Here is a 27,162-nt window from a genome sequence, read left to right as displayed (position 1 = left end):
GTGTGTTCCAGCCAGTGTGTTTTTTAAAGAGAAAATAACAGGGTGGTAAATAGGCTTGTAAACACACATCTGAGCATTTGTAAAACAAAGTCATTTGCTTACTATTTATACATTAAATAGTAGTTTAATGAATTAATTGTTTGACATTTTTTAATGCAATGGGAACTTTTGGGAATACCCCAAAAACCAACCTATGTACTGCATGTGAGTGTCTACTAACTGTACAATGTGAAAGGTGTTAAAGTCTGGTCCAAAATTAAGAGTTTAAAACAGATCTCTGGTAGAAAAACTCTTCAGAAATCATATCTGAAGCTAAAATGAAAAGTGTAAATTCTGAAACAACGCAGCAGGCCCTGTCCTCTCTAAATCGTCTCATTTCTTCTCAGAATGTCTTCAGCATTTTAGAAAGAACAAAAAAGCATTTTCTCTTTTCTTTACCACTTATCAGGGTTTGTGAATGGTACTGGAACACAGTGGATGAAATTAGAGTTACGTTTCTAGCGGGTCAACAACAGATCTAAAATGTCATTTGCAAAGACGTACATCGCATCATCACTACTACTGAGAAATCACATCGCTTTAGTGCAAAATTTAGTGCTGAGTGAACCCTAATGATTGTGTGCAGGCCAAGAGCAGCGGAAAATAATGAGGAACAAGTGCTATTAAAAATATATTACATCCTCATAACAAAACGTGTTCAAATCACACAGGCAACGTAATGATGAGAGAAAGACATCCCAGTTAGCATTCCTCTCCCAGAAGCCAGTACGTCCTCACCAAACCCTTTCCCTGAGAAAATGGAAATGCAGAGGAAAACAGATCAACGCTCTAAATTGAATGATGTGATAAACATGAGGAGGCGAATGAAGCGAAAGCATTTAGAATAGAGAAGGTTTCTAATAGGGTGCGTTCTATACCTTGATGTGAACGTCCCCCCTTAACTCAAACTGGAACGTCTTGAAGGTGTCCAGCAGCAATTTTGTGGAACTGCTCACATGGATCTTCAAAGCTGAGAAAGAAGAACCAACGACCTTGTGTTTCATGATCAAAACCTTCATGTCTTGACTTGTATGAAGATCAAGGTTAGGAAACTTGTCTCAAAAGTCTGACGAAGCCAACAGAAGGTTTGCTTCAAGATGTTTATAGCAAACGTCCATTAGAGTTGACTCTAACATCACGGCCTAGTTGAGTTTGCTGTTTTGTACTCTGCACTACACTCTGCAGTACACACCGTTGTTGTGTACTGACAGAACAAGCCTGGCAAGGGCTGAAATTAGCGTGACATGTCGCAGTGTTTATGACATTAAGGTTCATGTTCTCACCACACTCTTGTCATAACATTCGCTAGATTTCGTCTTACGTAAACCATATGACTCCATCCTCGAGGCAGTGTTGACAGTGTCTCCAAATAAACAGTACCGGGGCATTTTCAGACCCACAACACCAGCCACACACGGCCCTGGAACACAGCAAGTATCGTATGGAAGTATTAACTTACTGAACTCACACTTCAGCAGTGAGAGAGTAAAACTATATAAATAATAAATATAATGAAACATTTGGTATCACACGTCAGACCTCTGTAGGTTATCTACAAATGCTAAGTACAAAGTTGCTAATGTAGGGTTTTTATATTATTGGTACCCAACTGTGGAAACCCAGCCCAACAACAGTTACTGGGACCAGTGAAGTTTAAATAGGTGATGCAAACCAGTAGGTTAAACATGTTGGTTTATGCTTGCAGAGATGGATGTGTATTAACCCCTTAAAAAGCCTACGGCCCAACACCAGGCCGAAAGTGTTATTACAACAAACCTTCTATGACCAGAGAACAGCCCCACAACTGTTTCTACAGAAGTCCCTGTAGTTACTGAGTAATACACCTTAGTGTTTAAGAAGCCTTGGAGTGATAAGGGGTTAATGGTACACAGTAACCTGAGTTACATGTTGGATACAGTTGGATAATGAATATATTGTATGTCAAATACCATATAAGAATATCACATATGAATAATTCTACCTGAAGATATAAAGAAAAGATCAGAGTGAGTATAGCAAGTAGGAAAAGACATCCACCAATCACCATTAGTGTTGGACACAGGTGGATTTTGGCCTCTACCTTTAACCCTATGTGTGCAATGAGCACACACATACACACTAGTGATCAAACACACACAGTGACAGAGAGCACACATGCTCAGAGCAGTGGTTAGCCATCGCTGCAACACCTGAGAAGCAGGGATGGTTGAGGGCCTTGCTGAAGAGCCCAACAGTGGCAGCTTGCCAAGCCCAGGTATCAACTGTCCACCACTATCTGTGTCTTCCTGCCACATTGCAACTCAGCAGGGTCCTCAAGGGTCCTCACACTCACAACAAGCAACTTCACTGTCTGCCAATTGCCTCCCATATTAAGTATTAAAAAATCCTTCTTCTAACCTACATGGTCTCGCCCTTCCTACCCAAGTCAGCTTAATCATCCATACTGTTCTTCCCGTACCCTCAGATCTTTCTGGTTCTGAAGCATAACTTAAATGAACATGAACATCTGTGGGTGGCAGATCGTTCAGTGCTGCTGCTCCTTACCTCTGGAATTCTTTGCCACAATCTCTTTGAGACTGCTCCACTCTCTCTTCCTTCAAAACCCAACTTAGCCTGTCAGCTAACAGCTAAGTTCAGCTGAGTTAACATATGTGCTTCAGATGTGTTTTTCCAATCATAATCAGATCAGTTCAGTGTTTCACGGCCTACTATGAGAGCAGGCAGCTCTCAGTCAAGCACAGCAATGAAGGCTTCCAGACTTTCTGCTGATAGAAGTCAGGCTTGCGAGATCAAGCACACACAGATGTTTTTGTGCCTGTGATGCAATTTGACCTGAAATGTGATCAGATTGCTTTCCAACATAAAAAAAAAACTCAGCGCAACTGTGAAGCATGGGGGTGGCAGTATCACGGTCTGGAGCTGCTTTGCTGGGAACAGGGACCAGGGCAGCTTGCCATTATTAATGGACTTATGTATTGTGAATTATGTCTGAAAACAGCACATGCAGCATGATTATGATGATGAGTTTGAGGTTGGAATTAGGGACCACTGGAACTAACCTGAATGGATTCCAATGCGGACCTTCAGTCGCTGTTGGGGAATATGTGAGCTGTGGAAGCATTTCATGCCCTGCACGATAGCTAGGGACATTCTGGCCACTTCCCTGGCGTGCTCATCTCCATTTCTTATGGGAAGACCTGACACCACCATGTAAGCATCCCCTATGGTCTCAACCTGAATAGGAAAGGAAAGTTTCACATGAAGTTTGACATACTTTTATATGGACAAAAGTATTGGGACACCCACACATTACACCTACAAGAGCTTTTATGATATTCCATTCTAAACCCATAGGCATTAATATGGAGTCTGTCCCTCTTTGCAGCTCAGCAGGTCTGGAGCTCTGCAGTTATTGGGTCAGCAGATCATTGGAGACTTTTCTGCACTGTGCTCTGAGCTCAGCACTCTGCCCTGACCCTGCTCTGTAACTTTACCTGGTCTGACACTTGGTGGCTGAGTTGCTCTCTGTGGTTCCTAAACGCTTCCACTGTACACAAATACCAGATCTAGGAGGGAAGACATTTCACCAGTTGACTTGTTGTTGCGTTGGTGGCCTGTTACAGAACCACGCTGGTTCTTGTTCTGTGAATTCTTTAGAACCACCCGTTCTTTCAGTAATGTGTGTAAAGGCAGACTGCATGGATAGATACTTGATTTTATACACTTGTGGCAATGGGACTAAAAGAAACACCTGAATTCAATGATTAAGAGGTCCCAATACTTTTGTCCATAATAAATAAACAGTTTCAAATGACTGTGATGCTCACCAACCTTATAAACATCATGGTCGTCTATGATGTTGTCGAAGTACGTGTACAAGTCGTTGAGCACGTTCACAACCTTTACAACCAAAGAAAACAACTGCATTCAACTTTAAGCTTTTGTAAACACACAGTTTACATGCAACTCACACACACTCCCAGACCCACGCAAGCATGCGCTACACAAAAGAGGTGACAATGGTTTTCCGCAGAACAGCAGCTGTGGTGTCCCAGCAATGCTCTAAAATAAGCCTGTGTGAATCTGCTATTTCCCCTTTAAGACTACGGCATGCTGGCAAGTTTAGCGCTAGGCTAACAGATGCCTGGTGTGCGCTGTGGATTCTGCAGCCCTCATGCCATCAGGAACGAGTGCCAATCACCCAGTAACATCTGATACACTCTAGAGATCAGGCGAATCCCTTTCCATATGGTAGCCTGTGTGAGGACTTTGAAGGATTGTCTGTTCCAATGTTTCTCAAGTCTGGTCCTACAGGACCATGATGGAGCAGCTTTTTTCTTCAACGAGGAGTCTGATGTACGAGATCAACGCTGTTCAAGTTTCAAAGCCTACAGTTCATGCAGTCCATGTATGTCACTACTCTGAACAATACATTTACATGTAGCACCTATAGGCCTGTCTGTTTTTCCATGCCACCACTGTTTACAGGCTTTCCTCAGAGTCTATCATCACCTGCATTGGTGTGAGGGAGGCAGACATGGCGGTGAAACCCTCAACGTCGCTGAAATACACGGTGACGCAGTCGTAGGTCTCGGCACGGACCGTCTTCCCGGCTATGAGCTGAGCAGCCACTGATCTAAAAATACAGGGAAAAGCCGAGAAGGATTTTAAAAGGTGGGCTTACAAGCAGGTGCACTTTGATGGTTCGTCACGCAGAAGTGGCATCAGGACAGGTGCAAGATCTGACAACTTCACAACTTAGTTTCTCCTGCCGCGAGTGATTAGTGGTGGAGAGAGGCGGTGAGAGAGACAGAAAGAAAGGGAGACAGACAGATGCTTCAACTGACAGATATGTACCAGTTTGCCACGACTTGGCATATTAATGACCTGGCACCAGCAGTTTTTATATGGAATACTGACTGTGTGGTGTTGTCTATGTGTGTATGCGTGTGTAGACTGATAAATTACTAATTACCTTTATTTAAACTCATCCACCACACTCAAATGAAACTCAAGAAAACATAATAGCCATAGTGGGGCTCTAGGAGTCTCAACACACATGCACAATTGCCTTCTAGTCTCAGGCAGCTCAGTCATTGTGCTCACCCCCCCTTTGTCCTCTCTAGTGTAGGACTGAGCAGGCCCTTTCATGCCGTTCACCTGGGCTCGTTGGACTGAACGGCCACAGGTGGACCACATCTGGGCGTCGTAGGGTGGCTCTCTCCTGCCTCCTCACTGCCACAATAATTGTGGGCAGTGGTGGCTCAGCAGTTAGAGCGCCGGGCTATCCATAACAGGGTTGTGGGTTCGATTCCTGGGCCTGCCACTGTTGGGCCCTTGAGCAAGGCCCTTTACCCTCTCTGCTCCCTGGAGCTGGCTACCCACCGCTCTGGGTGTGTGTACTCACTGCCCCTAGTTCACTAGTGTGTGTGTGTTCACTACCACAGATGGGTTAAATGCGGAGGACACATTTTGCTGTACAGTGACAAATACGTGCACCTTTACCTTTTTATAATATATATATATATATATATATGTTATGCTATAAAAAAAACTAGATATATAATTTTCTGTTGTCCAAAGAAAAACATGTATCTCCATGTTTGTCAGTTTTTAGTTTTCTCCTGTATTTGAACCCTCTAGCTAAATTGTGCTAAATTGCTTTTAGAAAGTCTTATGTTACATTTTTGGCCTTTTCCTGTAAAGTCCTCATGTTAAAGATACATGTTTTTCATTGGACAGCAACACACTTTTGACTGGTACACACACACACACACACACACACACACACACACACACATATTTCCCCCGACTAATGACGCAGCACTGTGGACACTGTACCACACTATAAGCCAGTGTTAATACCCGGAATCTGTAAATGACAATGCAAGATGCCACCCAGGTCATTCACTGGGTCGGATTCAGACCCAACTTAAATACCAGCGAGCTCTTCTGGAGCTATGTTGGGAAACGAGGGTTTAAAAACAAGGGTCTCTTGAAACACATCCAAAACTGTTCCTAACCAGACACACACACGCATCTCAGCAATTCTATTAGACTGCCAGTTGATTTCTATTTACAGCATAAATAACAGTATATGACAACAGCAACACTTTGGATGTCAACAATGCTTTGAGCTGAGCTGAGAGGGTGAGAAAATGAGAGAGTGATATAGAGACATAGAGTGAGAGAGAGAGAGAGAGAGATGCCTGGATACAAAATGTACAATGATGATACCTAGGAAAAGCATCTCATCAGCATACCGAGTGTGTGTGTGTGTGTGTGTGTGTGTGTGTATGTCACAGGCAGGATGTGCGGAGGTTACCGTGGCAACATCTGTGTGAGGAGGCCCTCAGCTTTCTTCTTCTCCTCCTGCAGCTGAGCCGTTCGCTCGCTCACCACCTCCTCCAGATTACACGCGTACTGCTCCAGACGCGACAGCAGGTCGTCCAGGATGTTCTCGCTGCCTCTGAAAAACACAAAAACACACACAGATGCACAAGTTCGGGGTGAGCTTGCAAACACTGGAAAACACATCCAGCTCTGTAGAAACATCTTGGTTGTTTTGACAGGTGCAAAGCTCAGGTAGGAATTCCACGTTCGTATGGAAATGTAGCACTGGAGCACATTCAGGCTGTCCAGCAAGTACCCATTACCAAGATCCCATACTGGGGTGGGCACTTGGATCTGTAGGGTGTGAAGCTACATGCCTGTGATGTAAATTGACTGAGGTCACAGTTAAAGCTGAGGTATCCCAAAACCCTACCCAGCCATCTTGCTCATGTGGGTGGAACGTGGGCTAGGTGGGTTCCAGGTCCACATGGGATCTGAGTGGGTTTGTACATTGGTTGTTACTGGGACCCAGTTGGGCTTCCTAAATGGGCCCCGTTGCTATAGCAAGTTGTGGCCATGACTTAGTAAGGTGTGGGAACAAGATCTTAATTTGTGCCACGACTAAATATGACAAGATCTTTGGCCACGACTTAATTATCTCATTCCTATGCATTAATAAAGCATGGCTGTGACTGAGGATCTCATTCCCACGACTTAGGATCCCACGTGTAGGATCATTAAGTCATGGCCACAACTTGATCACTAAAGCAAGATAACTAAATAAGACATGGGGCCCTATCTTACATCCTACGCAAGGTGCGTTGTGATGCTCATCTTACACCCCGCCAACCATCTATTTTCACACCGTCCGTCTGTGTCGTTTAAATAGCAACAGTGCTTGCAAATATATCAATGCTGATGGGCATGGTTGTCTCGAAATGAGGGGTGTGCAGGACAATTTCTGGCGTATTGTTGTGTATCTTGGCAACGGAAAACACAGGAGGTGCGCTACTGACTGAAAACCACCTAGGCAGACATCAACAGTCAGATACTCGTTGCTATCTTGGCAGTGAATTGTCAACACAGCCAACGCTCATACCCCCCACGCTTTACACCACTAAAATAGCAATCCACCAAAGTCAGACTGCATCTGGCTCTTAAAGGGAATGGTGAGTGACACGCTAGTTGGTTTATTGCACGTTACACCTAAAACACACCCATGATTCATTAAGAGACTTTAAGGGAGGCGTACTACTCACGCAGTTACAATAGCAAAGACACACCGCCACGCCCTAAATCAAGCCGCACGGTTGGCGGATCGCCCAAAAGATCGCTAAAATAGGGCCCACGATCTTGTTCCCATGTCTTACTAAGTGGCCATGGCCATGACTTCATTATCTCTTTTCCCACACCTCACGTTTATTGATGTGGAATGTCACCAGCCGCAAGCAGGAGCGCAATAGCTGTATGATTTTCTACATTCATCTATGATTAAACTAGGTTTATATTATTAAAAACAGTAATTCCAACCTTCTAAATGGAGGCTTAGCCGCGGATAAACGACACTTACATCATTTAGTACCTTTAAGACAGGGCTGTGCTGTGTGAGATGAAGGAGAGTGATTTCATTCAGGGGACATGACCGGAATAAGAGCTATTTTTAGAGCTTGGATTATTATTAATTTTTTTTTTCATCACTGAAGTGCATAGAAAATGTATTAGCTCATATGAAATAGCAAGACTGGCCTGTGAGTGGTCAGAGCACTTGAAATCTACCAGCCGTGTTTGCTGGGAAAAGCAAAACAAGGTTAAAGATTAATAAAAGAATGTTATAAGCTTTGAGTGCAGCTCTCTCGCTCTCTGCTTCTCTCTCTCTCCCTCCCTGTCTCGCACGCTCTCTCTCAGGCAGTAGAATGAATGTTTGCCGTGATACTGCGTGACAGTGTGTGTTCTCAGGGGGGTGGTGTGTGTTCTTTGCTGCGTGTCACTGGTCCCCGTGGGGAAGCCCATCACACTGCGTGTTTGTGTAGCTGATTAAAGTGCCGTCATCACTAAGTGTTATTAATGACAGCCTGCATCCTGCACCCTGCTCCTGTGTATTAACACTGACCCCCCCCCCCCCCCAACTCCTCTTTCACCACGCTGACACAGCCTTATAGCTGAACACCAGGACAGTATACACACTGTACAGGAGGAAAGGGGGAGAAAGAGACACAGCAGAGAATGGCTTATTTATATACTTTGACAGTGGGTGCAGTTTACCTTTAAGATACACTGTTGGTCTTTAAAACCATGTTGTACCTTCTCAGCGTACATTTACACTGTTTATAACAATGAGCGTCCGAGGGTAAATCACCAAATCATCAAATGTTCTGTTCAGAGCCATTATAAGCTTTTTTTGTTAAAAATAAGTTGTCTTCAGTTTGCCATAGATGAACAAAAGTATTCGGACACACCTCTTAATCACTGAACTTAGGTGTTTCTGTCAGTCCTATTGCCACAGCTGTATAAAATCAAGCTTCTAGCCATGCAGTCTGCCTTTCCACACATTAGTGAAAGAATGGGTGGTTCTAAAGAGCTCACTGAACTCCAGCATGGTTCTGTATGTAATAGGAGCCACTGCTGTAACAACAGGTCTGGTAAACAGCTGGTAAAATTTCTTCCTTCCTTTATCTTCCACCATCAGCAGTGAATGGTATTATTGAAAAGTGATCGGGTTTAGGAACCAATCAGCAATCACGTAAAATTAGAGAGCAGGGTCATTGTGTGCGGAAGAGTATAGTCCATAAAAGTCGGAAAGGCATGGCTTTCCATGGCCGAGCAGCTGCATGCAAGCCTTACAGTACATCACCAAGCACAATGCCACTGGACTGTGGAGCAGTGGAAACATGTTCTGTTGAGTGATGAATCACAGTTCAGTGCCTGGCAGTCTAATGGATGATCTGGGTTTGGCAAATACCAAGAGAATGTTACCTGCCTGACTGCATTGTGCCAACTGTAAAGTTTGGTTGAGGAGGGATAATGCTATGGGGCTGTTTTATTAGGAGTTGGTCTATAGGTCCCCATTCCAGTGAAACTTTAATGGTCTTTGTGGAAACAGGTTGGAGAAGGCTGTTTTCTGTTCCTGCATGACTGTGCCCCAGTGTACAATGCAAGGTCCATGAAGGCATGGTTGTGTTTGAGGTGCTGTGGAAGAAACTGACTGACCTGACAAAGCCCTGACCTCAATCCCAGGAAACTTGTGGGATGAATTAGAACAGAGATTGTGAGCCAAGCATTGGAAATAAGCACCCTTGGCTCGGATGACACTAGCAAGATGTTGTGCCATGGACTGTATGAGGTGATAAAGAGGCTTCTTGAACATTGAATGCCTCCCAACGGCATAGCATTGGTGCTCCACAGGTCACTGAAGCCAGAGGAAAAAGCTGACTCCGGTGAGTGGTCCAGAGCAATCGGCACGCCACTGTGGGCCAGTAATGAACACCTTTTGTCACCTAATACAGTCCATGCCATGATATTGGACGTGATGGGCCTGGTTTGCAATCTAATTAATCTAATTCATCCGAAAAGTGTAAAGCCATGGAGTTGAAATCACTCCAAACCTTTGCTCTCAGTATAAAAAGAAATGGAAGGTGTCTCAAAGATAACCTACTGCAAAATTACATTTCATGCTGGTTCTTTCTCTTTTGCAAGAGAAATTATTGAATTATCCCATTTACTCTCAGCCTTACAGGACTGAACAGATAAAGGGCAGACACTGGCATCTTTGTGACCTCCATTAAATCTGTGAAACCCTCACACACCCATCAATATGTGATCTGTCTGAAGGTAAGTATGGAGGCTCATGGGCCTCTAAGGAACATAATCTAACTATAATTTTTCATGTCACAGCAATGACACTCTGTAAAACAGCCCTGACGTCTCTCCCTCATTATGTAGTCTCTCTCAACTATAGGTGAACTGAAGCCATTTTCTGCCTAATACAAACCTAGAGCACTCTTTTTCACCACATCTCAAATGATTTAAATTTAAGAGGAAAAAACTAAAGAGAGAATTAATATTGGTTATATGTTATAGTAATTAATTAGTTAGTTAAGCCCTATTCGGATGGGATTAGTTTTACATGGGGAGGTGGGGTAATGTAGTTATTACCAGAGTTTCTCATTGATTTTAGTCCTGTCTAAATACATTCGCTAGTGCAGATTCTGCTGCCTTTACCTTCTGTAAAATGAGGCGTAAGGTTATATGACCTCAGGTTATATTTATTCTGTGAGAATCAACGTGTGGGTAAATATTCCACAGTCATATCCTGTGGAAAAACCTCTATGGATGCACTCGAGAAGACGTTTAGTTTCGCTGTGCTTGGCACAGATCCCTCAGGTCTTTCTAGTCTAGTGGCAAATCTCAGTCAAACCAAAAGACATGCCAAAGGACACAAGTCATTGTGTAGCGCAGCCTATAGTCTTCATAGGGGTCATGAACATGTAGCTGCTAGTTTCACACCAAATTTTATTATTACTATAAGAGGTTTACAAGACTGGATATCATCACTTTTTTGGGGGATGATGGCGGAAATCGAGTAGCCACTTCCATCTCCGGCATTTATGTTGAGGTTTTGCATTACTCCACCTCCCCCTGTAATACTAATCCCGTCTGAATAGGGCTTCAGTCCCCCAAAACAGGACAAACACTGATAGTCCCTACCTGCTATTCATGACTGCTCTCAATCATGTGCTATCTTCATAAACCCAACAAGCCTTAAAACTCTAAAATCAACATGTTTAAGGTAAATCAAGAGAAAATGATTTCCACAGTTAGAAAGTAGGCAGGCTAACCCAGACAAGCAAGTTAGCTGGCAAGTGAAGTTTTGGAAGTAGGTAAAATCAGGTGAGTGCAGTCTCATGCTTGCAAAAGCTGGATGTCCCCAGAACTTTGAGAGACGCTTCATCACAATACGTTCAGAGAACCGAGCACAGATCTCTGCAAATCTACTGCTGGTGTTTGAGGGGCTTGTGTTGACCTTCATCTAAACAAACTTGAGAGGCTACTGAGCAGTACAGCACAGACACCTAGTTCAGTAATTGGCCACCTTGGGAATCGGTTGCAACTAAACTGCAATAAAAAGAGGAAAATAAATTAAGCATCTATTTAGAAAATGTAAGTCTGAATGGAGAAATCAAAGGAAATGTTTCATTTAATATTCTGATGGTGATTCTGAGCACTGCAGAGAAAAGACCCAGCGCTGAAAGAAGAAGAAAGCTGCATTTGCTGCGTTTGTATATTAAATGTGCCACTGAATGCATGTACCGGATATTTAAGCTGTTTGTTGATGTATAAATAGTAAGTATATGAATTTGATTGGGATGCAAAATGTCATTTAACAAACTGATTTACCACCCTGTTATTTTGCCTCTGAATAAAATATGCTCAGGGCTCATGGGGAAAAAATGAAGAAGTTCTGATTTATTGGCTTGTTTACAGCACTGGAAAAGCTTGCAGAACACCCATATTATACAACATACACTATATGTCCAAATGTTTATGAACATCCCTTCTAATGAATGCATTTAGATATTGAGACAGCATTGAGCTCGTACTGTATCCAATACTTTTGGGATGAGTTGGGGAGTTGGGGATGAGGTGGGGTTGGGATCATCCAACATCCTGACCTCAATGACATCCTTCTCGCTGCATTCAATCAAATCCTCACAGCAATGCTCCAAAATCTGGTAGAAAGCCTTGCCTGAACAGTAGAGACACCATACAGACAAAAGCAGGATAAACTGTTTTCAATACCCTTGATTTTGGAGAAAATAATGGATGTCCCAATACTTTTGTCCATATATTGCAGTTTTAACCTCATCAAAAACCCACACTTTTTCAATAAAGAGTTTTGCCATTCGGACAGTGCAGCTGTCCTCTTGCGGTGTCCTCTCTGAGCTGGGCTCTAAGCTTTTGAGATAATGGAATTAGAGGTACATCTGCAGCAGCTGAGGATCATGTCTATTATTGGTGTCGAGAGGACACCTGATGGCACTACAACCAACCTAAACATTGGAAAGTGATCGGGAACCTTAAAAGCTGACACCTGACTGAATAAAAAGGCCTTGACCTGAGCCTGGGTCATTGGATCGGATCAGGACATCCCTAACATAGTGCCAAAATATATATAAATGAAATCAGATGGTCATTATTGTGGTTTAATATGAAACTGCTGTATAATTCAGTGGGATTCTTAATGCCAGTTAAATGAAGGAGTTGCGTCAGTACTGACCCACTGGGGCACATTTTCTTCACAGTGGTTCTGAGGGAGGAGAAATCGGGTCGCTCCGTCGCTCTCTCTCTCCAACAGCTCAACAACAGAGCCTCCACCCCCTCCTCACAATCAGCAGCGTCCACATGCGGCCTCAACAGCCTGCCGCCTCCAGCCTTCACCAGCTCAGTGATCTCTGAGAGAGAGAGAGAGAGAGAGAGAGAGAGAGAGAGAGAGAGAGAGAGGGAATGAGAGGTAATGCAAAAGTGTAAGGTAGGAGCGATACAGCGAGAAAAGAGGAAAAAATAGAAAGAGAGAAGTAGAAAAATGGGCGGTGAGAGAGAGAGAGAGAGAGAGAGGTGAAGAGAATGAAGGGTGAGAGAGAACAGAAGGATGAATAGAGATTAGGTTGTGTGTGAGAGAGAAAGAGAGAGAAAGACAGGGAGAGGGAGAGAGATAGAGAGAGAGAGAGAGAGAGAGAGAGAGAGAGAGAGAGAATGTTGGTCGAGAGACAAAGGGGGAGAGAGTGTGGAAAAGACTGAGACAATCAATGAGAATAGTGGTCAAGAGAGTAAGAGAGATAGAGAGTGGGAGGAGAGGGAGAATAAAAGAGAATGGTGGTCAAGAGACAAGGGGAAGAGAGAGAGAGAGAGAGAAAGAGAGAGAGTTAGTGTGAGATGGGGAATAAATGAGAATGAAGGTCGAGAGACAAAGAGGGAAGAGAAATTGAGAGAGAGAGTAAATGAGAATGGGGTTGAGAGAATAAGAGTTAGAATGAGAGAGAGAGAGTAAATGAGATGATGGTTGAGAGACAAAAAGGGGAAAGAGACAGAGAGAGAGTAAGAGAGAAAACGCGACAGAGGGAGGGAGGGAAACAAAGAGAGAGAGAGAGAGAGAGAGAGAGAGAGAGAGAGAGACAGACTGACAGAGAGAGAGAGAGAGATAGACAGACAGAGAGAGAGAGAGAGTGAGAGAGAGGAAATGAGAATGATGGTCAAGAGAGTAAGATAGTTAGAATGAGAGAGAAAGAGAGAGAGAGAGAGAGAGAGAGAGAGAGACAGAGACAGACAGACTGAAAGAAAACAGAGGTCGATAAAGAAACAGGAGTAGAGACAGGGTGAGGGTGACGGACCCTCTGCAGCCTAGACTCTCTATAAGTAAGGGCTGATCAGGAGCTGAGCATCACCGAAGAGCCTCCTGAGTACAGTTGCGCGTACACACACACACACAACTTTAAAAGGCATAGCCAGGAAGAACCTGGGAACACACCTCTGGCCTTCAGGGAGCTGTTGGGGATGTAGAAGGGTCCTCTGCGGTACACCACTTCCTGCGCGATGATGCCAAAACTATACACATCCCCTTTCTGTGTGCCATTAGCGGGCATGGTCTGCCTCAGGAGCTCAGGAGCCCTCCACAACAGTGCTGAAAAGAGAGGAGAACAAACAAGTGCGCGCACACACACACACACACACACACACACACACACACACACACACACACACACACAGTCTCTGCAAGAAGTTTTTTCTCAAAGTTTGTCCATAACGGCTCGTATACAAGACAACCTCCCTGAAAATCACAGCAGCACACTGCCATGTGCTTATTACTGCACCATACAGACAGTAGCTACACTGTATGTCCAAATGTTTGTGGACACCCCTTTTGTGAAAGCATTCAGCTACTTTAAGTTGCACACAGCTTGCCTAGTCCCCTTCAAGAAGTACTGCCAATAGAATAGGACTCTCTGGAGCAGATAAACATGAACCTATTGGCCCCATGCTGCCTAATGCCAGGTGTGGGCTAGAGGGGTATAAAGCCCCCCAGCATTGAGCTGTGGAGCAGTGGTGGAAGAGCTGTGTTCTCTGGAATGATGGTGGCGCTCCACCCAATACTTTTGGGATGAGTTGGGGAGTTGGAGATGAGGTGGGGTGGTGATCATCCAACATCCTGACCTCACTAACGCTCTTCTTACTGAATGCAATCAAATCCTCACAGCAATGCTCCTCCAAAATCTAGTAGAAAGCCTTTTCCTCTGGACAGTACAGAGAGTTACTCTATCAAAGCAGGAATAAGCGGCCATAGATGAAGTTCGAGATCCTGGGATGTGCACTCACAGGTCCAGTAGTCCTGGCTGGAGTTGTCCCCTGAGCCTGAGTGTCTCAGAGCACTGAGCCCGAAGTCAGTGACCTTCAGGACGAAGCGGCTGTCCACCACGCAGTTGGAGGAAGACAAGCGGCCGTGGGAACGCAGGGGGCTGCAGTGCAGGTAGTCCATACCCTGTAACAGGGATCAGGTTCTTTGTTCAAAAGCTTGGAATCACTTTATTAACCCTATATTAACCCTTTAACAGGCATTGTAACCGTGCAGTAGACCTTTTCACTACCAATCTGCTTTTATTAAAACTCTGCAAATCCCATCTTTGGCTGTTAGACCTTATTTCCCTCACTGTATAGTGTGTGCAATGCTGATTACATCCACTAGGTAGGACCTTAAAAGGATATCATTGTGTCTTGATGCGAGTGGCTCTTCTATGTTACCCCAAATAGTGTGTTCGACCTCTCAGCTGAGTTGCCCAGAAAGGGTAAAAAGAAATGGATGCTACCATTAGCTTAGCAGAAACACTGCACAAGATCATATCACTCATTTTCTTGCTAGCGTGAACTGTATTTTTACTGTATTTTGCCAGCAAATCTTTAAAGCCATTTACATAACGCACATGATAAGACATGAGCTCATTATTCCTCTCATAGCCACCACAGCATTAAAGAACGCTGTGCACTGAATAGCCATAGCTACAGCTCTGTGGATAGGCAGGTAGCTGCTATAAGCATTGCATTTACACACAGTACCTGATTAAAGGGATTGGCATATTTGTCCATGTTTGATTTTGGGACAGTAAACCTGATTATAATCTAGCTCTATTGTATTACAGCGACTGTTCCGTAGTACTTGTTAGTTCGTGCTTAGAATTACCCTGATTGGTCAAGTCAACCGGCTGGTTGACTTGCATGTTTGCTTCCTGAATGGCTCCTCTGGAAAAGAAAAAAGCCTGAAAAGTTGCTAAATAAGGGTCCAGGAACACAATTTTAACAATAATATATTTCTTAGATAAATTATTAAATGTTGTTTTGTTAAAATTAAGATGTGAAATACTATAAACTAGCCCTCAGAAGCCTGCTATACTTCTAAAATCTGCACATGCCACACACAATTACACACACACTCACACAATATGATATTCCCTATGTTTCCAGGACATCCTCCAAATGTTTTACACATGTTCCTAACCAGACCAAATTAGTACATCCCTAATATTAGAGGGACTTGTTCGCTTGTTAGGATGCTACAGAGCTGCAGGTGATTCCACAATAAGTGAGAAAGCTGGAAATAATGTATAGAAATGTATATGAAATGTGTATAGAAATAAAAGGCCTTATCTCAAGGAACACAAATTAGGGGTTTATGAAGGTCTTGTCCTTTGTTTAATACAGTTTGAATTAGATATTAGGCTTTATTAATTTAGGCCCTTATTAGTATATAATTAGAGATTACTGCTTTATTAGTTGTAATAACACACAAATACACATACCCACTTACCACCCTGTTACGCAAATTATTGAGCATTGATTATTACCTAAATTCACCTGTTATTACAGTGTAACTGGCAGCATGTTGACTCATGTGGGTTCTAGATAGTGTCTGGTTTACTGTGTTCTGCCCCCCAGAAAATTTATATATATATATATATATATATATATATATATATATATATTTGTACTTTCTGTTTAGACCGAAAGTAGGAAGCATATGTTCACGTGTAGAGCTGTTAGGAGACAATCAGTAGCCGTCCTGTCGATGTGCCAGCGGAGGCATTGCTCGTAAGCTGAAATGCTTATGAAATTGCTTGTAAGTTTGATATGTTATCTAGAGATATAAAGTCATAATTAATGGTCAGGAGAAAAGAAAAAGAAAACATTAGGTTGGAGCCTCAGTTTTATGCTAGCTGTGTTGGCCTTTCACATGCGGCTGCTTGGATAAACATATGCTAGATATGGATCAGTGATTACCTTTAATGCTTATGTCTGAAAACATCTTATAGGAAATTGTTTGAAGAATCTTTTACTTTGTTGTTTTGTTTGTTTGTTTCACTCTTGTGACACATCTTCACTTACAGTGAGTCTGCAATACATTAAGGAGCTAAAGGCTATTCCCTGACTCCAGTGTCATGTGTATGGAGTTCAGCTGGCTGTCTAACTGAAGTTACAGCACATCAGCGAGGACAGTACACATTGCTTTGTGCAGGTCTACTGCAGCTTCAGAGCCACTGATACTTCATGAAGTGTTAGATAGTCTCAGGTGAGGATCCACTCTTCACTGATTACAGACTAAAAAGCAGAGGAAGTATTTAATGAGTATTTTAACCACCCTCCCCCCTCCACACACACATATACGATAGGAAGCTAGCAAGCCTGCTCACATGCACACACACACACATCTGCAGTTGTGAAGCTGTCGTTTAAGGGCTGTTTTCCTGTGAGAGAGGTCAGAATTTTCCTTAGTTTCAAGTGTGCATTCCTGCAGCAGTGGTCACTGATAGCTGTGATTTCCATTTGTTTCTGGTTGTGAGCGGCTGTGAGAGAGATGCTTATGATTAATCAGGGGATCAGATGGGCTTTTGGTGAGACCAACTTTTCCAACACCTTGTCAACATACTGGCTACACACGCACACACCAAGGTCTTGTTGTTGTGTATACCTTCACAATGTCCAGCATCAGAGAGCACTTGAAGCTCCAGTCCAGCTTAATGGAGTCATTCTTCAGAATGTCCTGCCAATTGAAAAAGGAAAGGTTCTGTCAGTTCCAATCTGTCATCAAGGGGGACTTTCGACTCTCTTCTGCTCGTAGTTTAACCAGCAAGCTGATTGGCTCTTTTTTTTTTTAAAGGGTGGGCCTTTCTCCATAAACAAACGCCTTGTTGAGCCTTACAAGAACTTCCAATCGTATTTCAACCAGTGGCCAGTCTACTCAATTATTATAACGTCTCTGGCTGAAGTTGATACCTGGACAGTTCTGTGGCTACAATATACCTCAATGAGGTGGGCTTTACAGTATCAGCAAAGGGCAAGGAATGCAGGGAAGGCAGAAGGGCCTTCACAAAGAACACCAAACAAAACTGAGGTGCTTACGAGGAGTCCTAATCAGCCCCATCATAAACTGCACCTGTGTGCTGGAGATGAGCCTCAGGTGAAGGGCGGAGCTTAGCCCTTACACACTGGACCATATGGCCTGCACATGAGCTTAGGCCAGCAGAGGGAGACATTACAGAATTGTTACCATTAAATAGCAATAACTCATTCGTTGTGGAACTACTTTTTGGCGGAAGGATTTTTCAGTATTAAAGCATATTCAGGATGAAATTCATGGCTTCTTTGATTTATTTGCTTCGTAAGTTTGTAAAAACTGTTTTTCAGGTGTCAGGTGTTATCACAAATCAACATCATGGCTCATCAGCTTGTGCCTGCAACCAAATTACAGCCGTAATGTTATTTACGGTAACACACTCCCTCTTATTGTTTAACTAGTAAATGGATGAATGTAGTTAAAGTAGTGTAAAACCTGCAGACTTCCTTTAGGGCAGTATTCCGTCAGAATTACAGGCTGAGGAGGGTCCAGGCAAGCGCCAATAAACTTACAGATGTTCTGGTGGGTCAGATCTCTGCACTGAAACACAGAAATACACACAGGTGTTGGAAAACATGATAATTTCCAGGCCTAATCTAGACAAACTACCAGCACGCAACCATTGAAAAGCTTGAGGTTTATTGCGTTTGTGAGTTTACTGAAGCAATGAGTGTGTGGTTGGTGTGGCGCAACAGATAACACCCCTATCTGGCACTGAGCTACCACACCATGTGGGAGACTGGGGTTCGATTCCCGGCCTGGTTGACTATGCTGCACTACGCCAATAAGAGTCCTTGGGCCAGACTCCTAACACTGCATTGGCCCACCTGTGTAATATGAGTAACCCTGTAACCCTTGCCCTTGATAAGAGTGTCTGCTAAATGCCATAAACGTATATGTAAAATAGGTCACTAATCCTTTAAGAATTCTAAATTGAGGTTCTACGCATCACTAATTAGAGGCAAAAAGGCACTAATTAGGTAGTTAATGAGTCACAAATTCTTATACTGATACTGATACTGATTGCAAACACGTATATGAACCAAGGGTTCAGTTTGAATCAGCTTTCGGTCCTACGTACTTTGCATAACAGGGTGGTAACAAAGTGTTTATTGTGCATTATTTCAACTAAGTTAGTGATTTTTACAGAACAGACCTTCAATTATGTACTAATGAAGGTTATAATGAATGAAGCCTATGGCATACTTAATAATTATGCATTAGAAATGTCTAATTCAGGCTCTGAGTGGCTCAGTGATCTAATGTGCTGCGACTATGGCCTGAGGATTGCGAGTTTGAATTCCAAGCCATGCTGCTTTGGCCTTGTTCTCGCCGGGTGGGTATATGGTGCTTTCTCCCCTCATCAGTCTTTAACGACTGTTAGCTGGTGCGGTAGAGCTGGGGACCATCATGGCACATTTCTTAGAGCATGTCGGCTGCCCGGCAAAGCCGCATCGGCAGTAGTTTGAAAAGAGGAGGTGGCCGGCTTTGTATGTATTGGAAGACACATGTGTAGGACACCCTCCTAGTACCAGGAGCATTGCTAGTGCTAGGGGGAGCTATGAATAGATGGGTTCATTGGCAGTACCAAATTAGGAGTACAAAATATTGATATTAATATTAAAGAAAAAATAATAAATAATAATTAGAATAATACAATTATTGGTGATGTTCACATAATAGACCTGCAGTTACTAATTACTAAAAAAGGTCATAATGAATAAAGCATAATGCATAGTGTCTAATTCAGGCTTTGTTGAATAAAAGAAAGACCTTAATAAACCCTTAATTTGTGTTAATTACCAGACTAATACCCAGAATACACTGCATGTGAAGAGCTATAAAACATCAAAGTTGACAGGAAATTGATTATTGACATTTATAGTACATAATATTTAATGTAAATTATTATCTTTGATAGAATAGTACCAGAAATTCATAATATTTTAATAATTAAAACAACATATATTTATATATATAAGTGATTCTGAACTTTTTAATGATACCATTGAAAAAAACACATTAAGTTCCATAAAGAAGTCAATTCTTTACCAGGTTTAAGCTTCTTGGTTCCTTAAGGAACCAAAAATGACATTGTTCAAAGAATCATTGCATCATTGTGGCCCCTTAATTGTTAAGAGTGTAAATCATCTACATTTGGAGATGTGAGCAGCGATGGTTAAGTGAACTCCACTCGCCTGTTTGAGTTCGGTCAGCAGGTCGCTGCTCAGGTTCACGTTCTTCACATTCAAAAGGCGAACACAGCAGATAGTCTCCTTAATCACACACAGGCAGAGGGGAGGCCACGGTTAGGGCAAGCTACATTCACTCAGAGCTTAACTACACTGCCTTCCATGTAGGATGGAATTGCTTCGGTGTGGCCTTTTGTACTACAGATGAATACATGAGGTCAAGGCTGCCTCAGACTTCAATGTTAACTGATGCACAAGGTGGCAAGAAGAAAGGTCAAGGCCTTATAAACTCACATTATAAACTGCAGTCCGGTGAGCTGCTGGCCTGTCCTTCATGCCGCAGATGATGGACTCCAGTGAGGCCTGTATGGACTTAGATCTGAAGAGCTGGGCCTGGTGGGTGCAAGGAAGGAAACGGTCTGAATGGAAAATGTAATTGGCTTAATAGGAGCTAGTAGCGAAAGCAGTTATTTAAGGCAGTTTGAAATGTGTGCAAATACGTCAGCTAACTGAACACTGCTAACACGACCACACGAGCATGGTGTAATCGCCCTGTAAAGCCTATCATTACGAGCAGACGCAAAACCACAATCTGTGACATAAACAGATGACCATGCGCTGTGACTTGGCATTAGAAGTAATAGACAATACAGGACTACGTGACCCGGAGCACACACACACAAACACATTTATCATACTAAGCGTCCTTGAGAAGACAGATGAGCTGCACTGTATGTCCAAAGGTTTGTGGACACACCTCTTTATTAGTGAATTCAGCTGGGCTGAAGTGCATCCATTGCTGACATAGGTGCTCAAATGCTTCATGGCTTGTGTCATCTCCACAGAAAAGCATCAACAATGAAATGGGAGGCTCTGGAAGATCTGCACATGAGCCTGAGGACACTTCTGGGAAGCTCCATCCAACACCTTTGGATGAATTAGTACCTGATTTCGCTAAAGCTTTTGTGGTGAAATGTCCCAAAATCTTGTGTAAAGGCTTCCCAGAAGGTTGCAGCCGGGTGGAGGTCTGTGACCTAACTTGTGGATGGAAAGTGGATTTCTGGGGCTTTGTCAGTTCAGCAATGACATGCCTACTCAAGATTGTGAAAGTAGTAGGAGCAAAGCTCTGGTAGGTCACCCAAGGGTTGGCAGAACAGGCAGATAAGGGCAGATTTGAGCAGCATTTAAAGAAGAAGAACACGAGTTTGGGGGGTTCCTGAAGGAAGGCTCCTGGCAGTGGCAGGAAGATGTCCCTATCACAGCTTTGCCTACAGGACACTGTCCTCCACTCCGAGATATGTTCCAGAGTAAAAAATCCAAACATCAGTGAGCGGTGGTCCCCTGCAGCAGACCCAACGGTGTCCATTAAAGGCACCAGTAGAGGTGTGGTAGGCAAAAGGGCCAATCAAGTAGCAGTACTGAGAAAACACGGGTTCCTCACCTTCATTATCAGGATATCCAGGACTACACCCGGCATTGAAAAACTGCCAGTGACAGCCAGCATTGCACTGATGCCACTGTCGGACAACATTGCACTGATGCTAGAGTCGGACAACATTGCACTGATGCCTGTGTCGGACAGCATTGCACTGATGCCAGTGTCGGACACCATGGCACTGATGCTAGTGTCGGACAACATTGCACTGATGCCTGTGTCGGACAGCATTGCATTGATGCCAGTGTTGGACAACATTGCATTGATGCCAGTGTTGGACAACATTGCACTGATGCTAGAGTTGGACAGCATCGCACTGATGCTAGTGTCGGCCACCATTGCACTGATGCCAGTGTCGGCCAGCATTGCATTGATGCCAGTGTTGGACAACATTGCACTGATGCTAGAGTCGGACAACATCGCACTGATGCTAGAGTTGGACAGCATTGCACTGATGCCAGTGTCGGCCAGCATCGCACTGATGCTAGAGTTGGACAGCATCACACTGATGCTAGTGTCGGACACCATTGCACTGATGCCAGAGTCAGACAGCATTGCACTGATGCTAGAGTCGGACAGCATTGCACTGATGCCACTGTCGGCCAGCATTGCACTGATGCTAGAGTTGGACAGCATCGAACTGATGCCAGTGTCGGCCAGCATTGCACTGATGCCAGTGTTGGACAACATTGCACTGATGCCAGAGTCGGACAGCATTGCACTGATGCCACTGTCGGCCAGCATTGCACTGATGCTAGTGTCGGACACCATTGCACTGATGCCTGTGTCGGACAGCATTGCACTGATGCCAGTGTCGGACACCATTGCACTGATGCTAGTGTCAGACAACATTGCACTGATGCCTGTGTCGGACACCATTGGACTGATGCTAGTGTCGGCCAGCATCGCACTGATGCTAGTGTCGGACACCATTGCACTGATGCCAGTGTCGGACAGTATTGCACTGATGCTAGTGTCGGACAGCATTGCACTGATGCCAGTGTCGGACAGCATTGCACTGATGCTAGAGTCGGCCAGCATTGCACTGATGCTAGAGTTGGACAGCATTGCACTGATGCCTGTGTCGGACAGCATTGCACTGATGCCAGTGTCGGACACCATTGCATTGATGCCAGTGTCGGACAGCATTGCACTGATGCTAGAGTCGGACAGCATTGCATTGATGCCAGTGTCGGACAGCATTGCACTGATGCTAGAGTCGGAGAGCATTGCACTGATGCCAGTGTCGGCCAGCATCGCACTGATGCTAGTGTCGGACACCATTGCACTGATGCCAGTGTCGGACAGTATTGCACTGATGCTAGTGTCGGACAGCATTGCACTGATGCCAGTGTCGGACAGCATTGCACTGATGCTAGAGTCGGCCAGCATTGCACTGATGCTAGAGTCGGACAGCATTGCACTGATGCTAGTGTCGGACAGCATTGCACTGATGCCACTGTCGGCCAGCATTGCACTGATGCTAGAGTTGGACAGCATCGAACTGATGCCAGTGTCGGCCAGCATTGCACTGATGCTAGAGTTGGACAGCATCGAACTGATGCCACTGTCGGCCAGCATTGCACTGATGCTAGAGTTGGACAGCATCGAACTGATGCCAGTGTCGGCCAGCATTGCACTGATGCCAGTGTTGGACAACATTGCACTGATGCTAGAGTCGGACAGCATTGCACTGATGCCAGAGTCGGACAGCATTGCACTGATGCCACTTTCGGCCAGCATTGCACTGATGCTAGTGTCGGACACCATTGCACTGTTGCCAGTGTCGGCCAGCATCGCACTGATGCTAGTGTCGGACACCATTGCACTGATGCTAGTGTCACACAACATTGCACTGATGCCTGTGTCGGACAGCATTGCACTGATGCCAGTGTCAGCCAGCATTGCACTGATGCCAGTGTTGGACAACACTGCACTGATGCTAGAGTCGGACACCATTGGACTGATGCTAGAGTCAGACAGCATTGCACTGATGCCAGTGTCGGCCAGTATTGCACTGATGCCAGTGTCAGCCAGCATTGCACTGATGCCAGTGTTGGACAACACTGCACTGATGCCACTGTCGGCCAGCATTGCACTGATGCTAGAGTTGGACAGCATTGCACTGATGCCACTGTCGGCCAGCATTGCACTGATGCCAGTGTCGGCCAGCATTGGAGCAAGGTGCCCACCTACCCACCCTGGAGAGAGCAAGGCCAAGTGTGTTCTCTCTAGGCCCTAGTGATCCTCTGGTCATACTGACAGAACCTTATTCCACGGGCCACTCGGGTCGTTCCCTTTCACTTTTTGAGATCATATGAATCTGGCAGTTGTTCTTTATATTATGTACGGACCAATAGAAATGCTCCAAAATTACTGTATTCTTTTTACATTGACTTCTATCAAACGTTAAGAAGGTTTTTCCCTCACCTGTAAAGTTGACTAAAGATATAAGATGTCTGCGTGTCAACAACGATATACTGTTTATTTGCAGTTTCATATTCCTAAACTAAGATAAGGACCATTATGGAAGACTATTCTATTGCACACCTTGCTTGCCACATTCAAAGAGCGAGGCTCCATCATGATGACATCATCGGCATCAATCTTCCAGAGCATCATGGAGGCCTTCTCCTGGAGTTTGTACTTCCTGTTAATAAAACCCAGGTTAAGAATCAGATAGAGACTTTATTGGCCATCCGAGTTTGCCCATTTAAGGATCTTCTCTTCAGTAGTAGTTCACTTTGTGCCATCACAAATATCCACAAAGAACATACTTACTCTCAAGTCCAATTTTTTTTACCAGCCACACAACAGGTACACTAACACACAGAAACAACGGTGCAGCTCGGGAGTCCCAGAGACAGCACTTGACTGCATAATTAAATGGTTAAGATGTAAACGAAGCCATTCAAAGCTAAGTTTAATAACTGAACAGGCTAACACTTTGCCTGTTCATGAAAGAAACTTTAAAAGGTAACCCTCATTAAACGCTGAGTGAGTACGCTCCAAGCTAAAACCACTCTCTTATCATAATCTTGCATTTTATATGAAAAGAGAGAGAGAGAGACACCGGCAGAGCGGGCAGGCTTACACAAACCTTCAAATAAATCAAGGATCACCTTCCAGAACCAAGTCTAAAAGTCCTGTTACTGTTACTGCTCTGTGACTCTGTTAGAAGTCAGTATGGAGGAGGATTATTTTATTTCCTTGGACTGGGGTGAACCAGTTTTGCGTACATTCGTTCTTAAGTCAGTTTCGAAAGGCTTGACTAAGTCTTTAGTTGTAGACCAGTCTAATACTGTCCTTCTACAGAAATCTGTACGTTCCGTCTTATCTAATAACAGCTATAAAAAAAACAGGTCGAGGTAAACACTGTCGCTTTATGATAAAGCAATGTACAACTTGTCAATCAACATGCTGTTGCTTTTTTAATTAAATAATTGTTTCAAACTATAATAAAAGTATATATATATATATATATATATATATATATATATATATATATATATCGTTTTGGAAAACTCCTGTTCTTTCATGTACATTATGTATACACAGTATTGGGACACCATCTCATTTACTGTTTCTTCCGAAACAATATATCCATATTTAAATGTATCCATATATTTTAAAATATATTTGTGTGTTTATTATACACAGATGTCTGTGTAGAAATGTACATAATCATGTCAGGTTACATCTGCCATAGTAATAAGCCTTTTACAAACCAAAAACCAATACTGTAATGGTTATCATTTCATACATTATATACAATATTTGTACATGAGCTCAATTTAATGCTGACTTGGCAGAAAGCAGATCGATTATTTGCATAATTTGATCATTTGATAACAGATATCCACATCATGATAGTTATCTAAAAGTCATAGCTTGTCTCTTAACATCCAGCAGGTAAGCTGATTCCTGTCCTCCATATATATGGCATATTTTAATTGCCATTGGTTTTGTCATAACTTGCACCTGCTCAAGGGTAGGTGTAAATATTTAGTAGCTACCAGCTCCAATGTACAGTTGCTAGTTGTGTTTTAATTTAGTAATGCGTAAACCCGAGCTTGCTTACGACTAGCCTGCATTTGAACGTACGCACAGCACAAATGGATTTTCTTCTCTCTCCTGAAGACGGAAGCTTGGAAGTGCTGTTTATCTGAGGGTCCACAAGCTAAGCGTCCCCCTTTTCTTTGTATTCTCACCTTTGGAGATCCAGTTTTGGAAAACTCCTGTTCTTTCACATACATTATATATACACTATATGGACACAAGTATTGGGACACTAGCTTATATATTGTTTCTTCAAACTGCTTTTGTTGGACTAGGCATCTTTAGTGTTTTGGCAAAGGCTTTCGACTAGATTTTGAAGCATTGCTGTGATGATTTGATTGCATTCAGTGACAACAACAGGAGTATTAGATGGAGCAACATCCATCATTCCAGAGAACACAGTTCCACTGCTCCACAGCTCAATGCTTGTGGCTTCATTCCCATCTAGTCCATGGCTGGCATTGGGCATGGTGCCAATAGGTTTGTGGTTATCTGCTCCAGAGAGTCCAATTCTGTTGGCAGTACTCCTCAACAGGGGCCAGCTGAATGCACTCCTTAGAAGGGGTGTCCACAAACATTTGGACATATAGTGTATTGTTCTTTACTTTCCGCCTTCTAAGGCAAGTGGATTATCTTCTGGCTTCTACTCCTTAAAAGTATCCACTGAAAAACTGAAGAACCTGACTTTAATGGCTGGTTTGACTGGAAATTATAGAAATGTCACCTCAAACTCTGTCAGCTCTGTTCGGCTGCTCATGCCAGTATACCATGTTCAAGACATTTCCCTGATGGCATGAATCAGAAGAAATATGAATATGAGATAAGATAAAGTAATATGAGATAAGATAAAGTGCAGGATAGCATAGGATAGGACAGTGATAACAACACAGAATAGGATTGGGTCGGATAAAGCTGCATTACCTGTAAAGGATGCCCATTGCGAAGGACCCTATGGCTATCAGGCTAACAATAAGGCCCACAGCGATAGAAAATCTTCCCTCTGCAACAACACATTACATTCATACGATGTAAGGCATTAGGCAAGGTTTGGCATCAGTGTGCTAATAGGGGAAAATTCAGAAGGAATGGACCCTATTCTGGAAACAAAGGCTAGCCAGAGGTAATGCTGGGAGGAGAAAGAGCATGATGAATGATATGCGTGCAGCGCAGATAAGACGAACAGTTGCGTAACTCTTCCCACACTTGCTGTTGTTAAATTGCTGTTGAATAATTAAAAATGGTAACAAATCTATACACTACATGGACAAAAGTTTTGGGACACCTGATCATTCATTGTTTCTTCCAAAATCAAACTGTCTCTACTGTCCAAGGAAGATGGCTTTTACCAGATTATGGAGGAGCATTGCTGTGAGGATTGGATTGCATTCAGTGAAGAGAGCATTAGTGAGGTCAGGATGTTGGATGATCACCACCCCACCTCATTCCCAACTCCCCAGATTATTCCAAAATATTAAATGGAGCACCATCCATTATTCCAGAAAACACATTTCCACTGCTCCACAGCTCAGTGCTAGGGGGCTTTTTTACCCCTCTAGCCAATAGGTTCATGTAGGGTCTCGTGGTCTTCGGGTCCTATGAGCTCAAAGTCCCCCAGAACTCCAGTTAAAATTCCCCTTCCTTGCCTCAGCCAAGCAAATGTGGTCCGCACT

The 27,162-nt window shown here is 43.6% G+C and overlaps 1 protein-coding gene across 2 annotated transcripts in view; it reads right to left on the bottom strand.

The window, feature by feature from the left end:
- Window positions 1-27,162, bottom strand: part of LOC140546440 (atrial natriuretic peptide receptor 1) — a 52,093-nt gene that overhangs the window by 13,990 nt on the left and 10,941 nt on the right. Inside the window, exons 12-27 of one of the 2 annotated variants that reach the window (XM_072669695.1) lie at window positions 26,414-26,492; window positions 23,984-24,083; window positions 20,293-20,391; window positions 20,005-20,082; window positions 18,242-18,346; window positions 17,381-17,452; window positions 14,740-14,902; window positions 13,895-14,047; window positions 12,647-12,821; window positions 6,365-6,508; window positions 4,552-4,675; window positions 3,871-3,939; window positions 3,099-3,273; window positions 1,361-1,459; window positions 918-1,009; window positions 166-789 (exon numbers count right to left, since the gene is read on the bottom strand). In XM_072669695.1, coding sequence (XP_072525796.1) covers window positions 742-789; window positions 918-1,009; window positions 1,361-1,459; window positions 3,099-3,273; window positions 3,871-3,939; window positions 4,552-4,675; window positions 6,365-6,508; window positions 12,647-12,821; window positions 13,895-14,047; window positions 14,740-14,902; window positions 17,381-17,452; window positions 18,242-18,346; window positions 20,005-20,082; window positions 20,293-20,391; window positions 23,984-24,083; window positions 26,414-26,492 — 1,775 coding nt within the window. In that variant the 3' untranslated portion in view covers window positions 166-741. Of the gene's footprint in view, window positions 1-165; window positions 790-917; window positions 1,010-1,360; window positions 1,460-3,098; window positions 3,274-3,870; window positions 3,940-4,551; window positions 4,676-6,364; window positions 6,509-12,646; window positions 12,822-13,894; window positions 14,048-14,739; window positions 14,903-17,380; window positions 17,453-18,241; window positions 18,347-20,004; window positions 20,083-20,292; window positions 20,392-23,983; window positions 24,084-26,413; window positions 26,493-27,162 lie in introns of those variants that run through there. The other variant, XM_072669696.1, reaches the window with a different exon arrangement.

The sequence above is a fragment of the Salminus brasiliensis genome, chromosome 24, assembly GCF_030463535.1.
Source record: "Salminus brasiliensis chromosome 24, fSalBra1.hap2, whole genome shotgun sequence".
NCBI lineage: Eukaryota > Metazoa > Chordata > Actinopteri > Characiformes > Bryconidae > Salminus > Salminus brasiliensis.
Note: the sequence above shows the minus strand (reverse complement) of the source record. Positions and strands in the feature narration are given on the sequence as shown.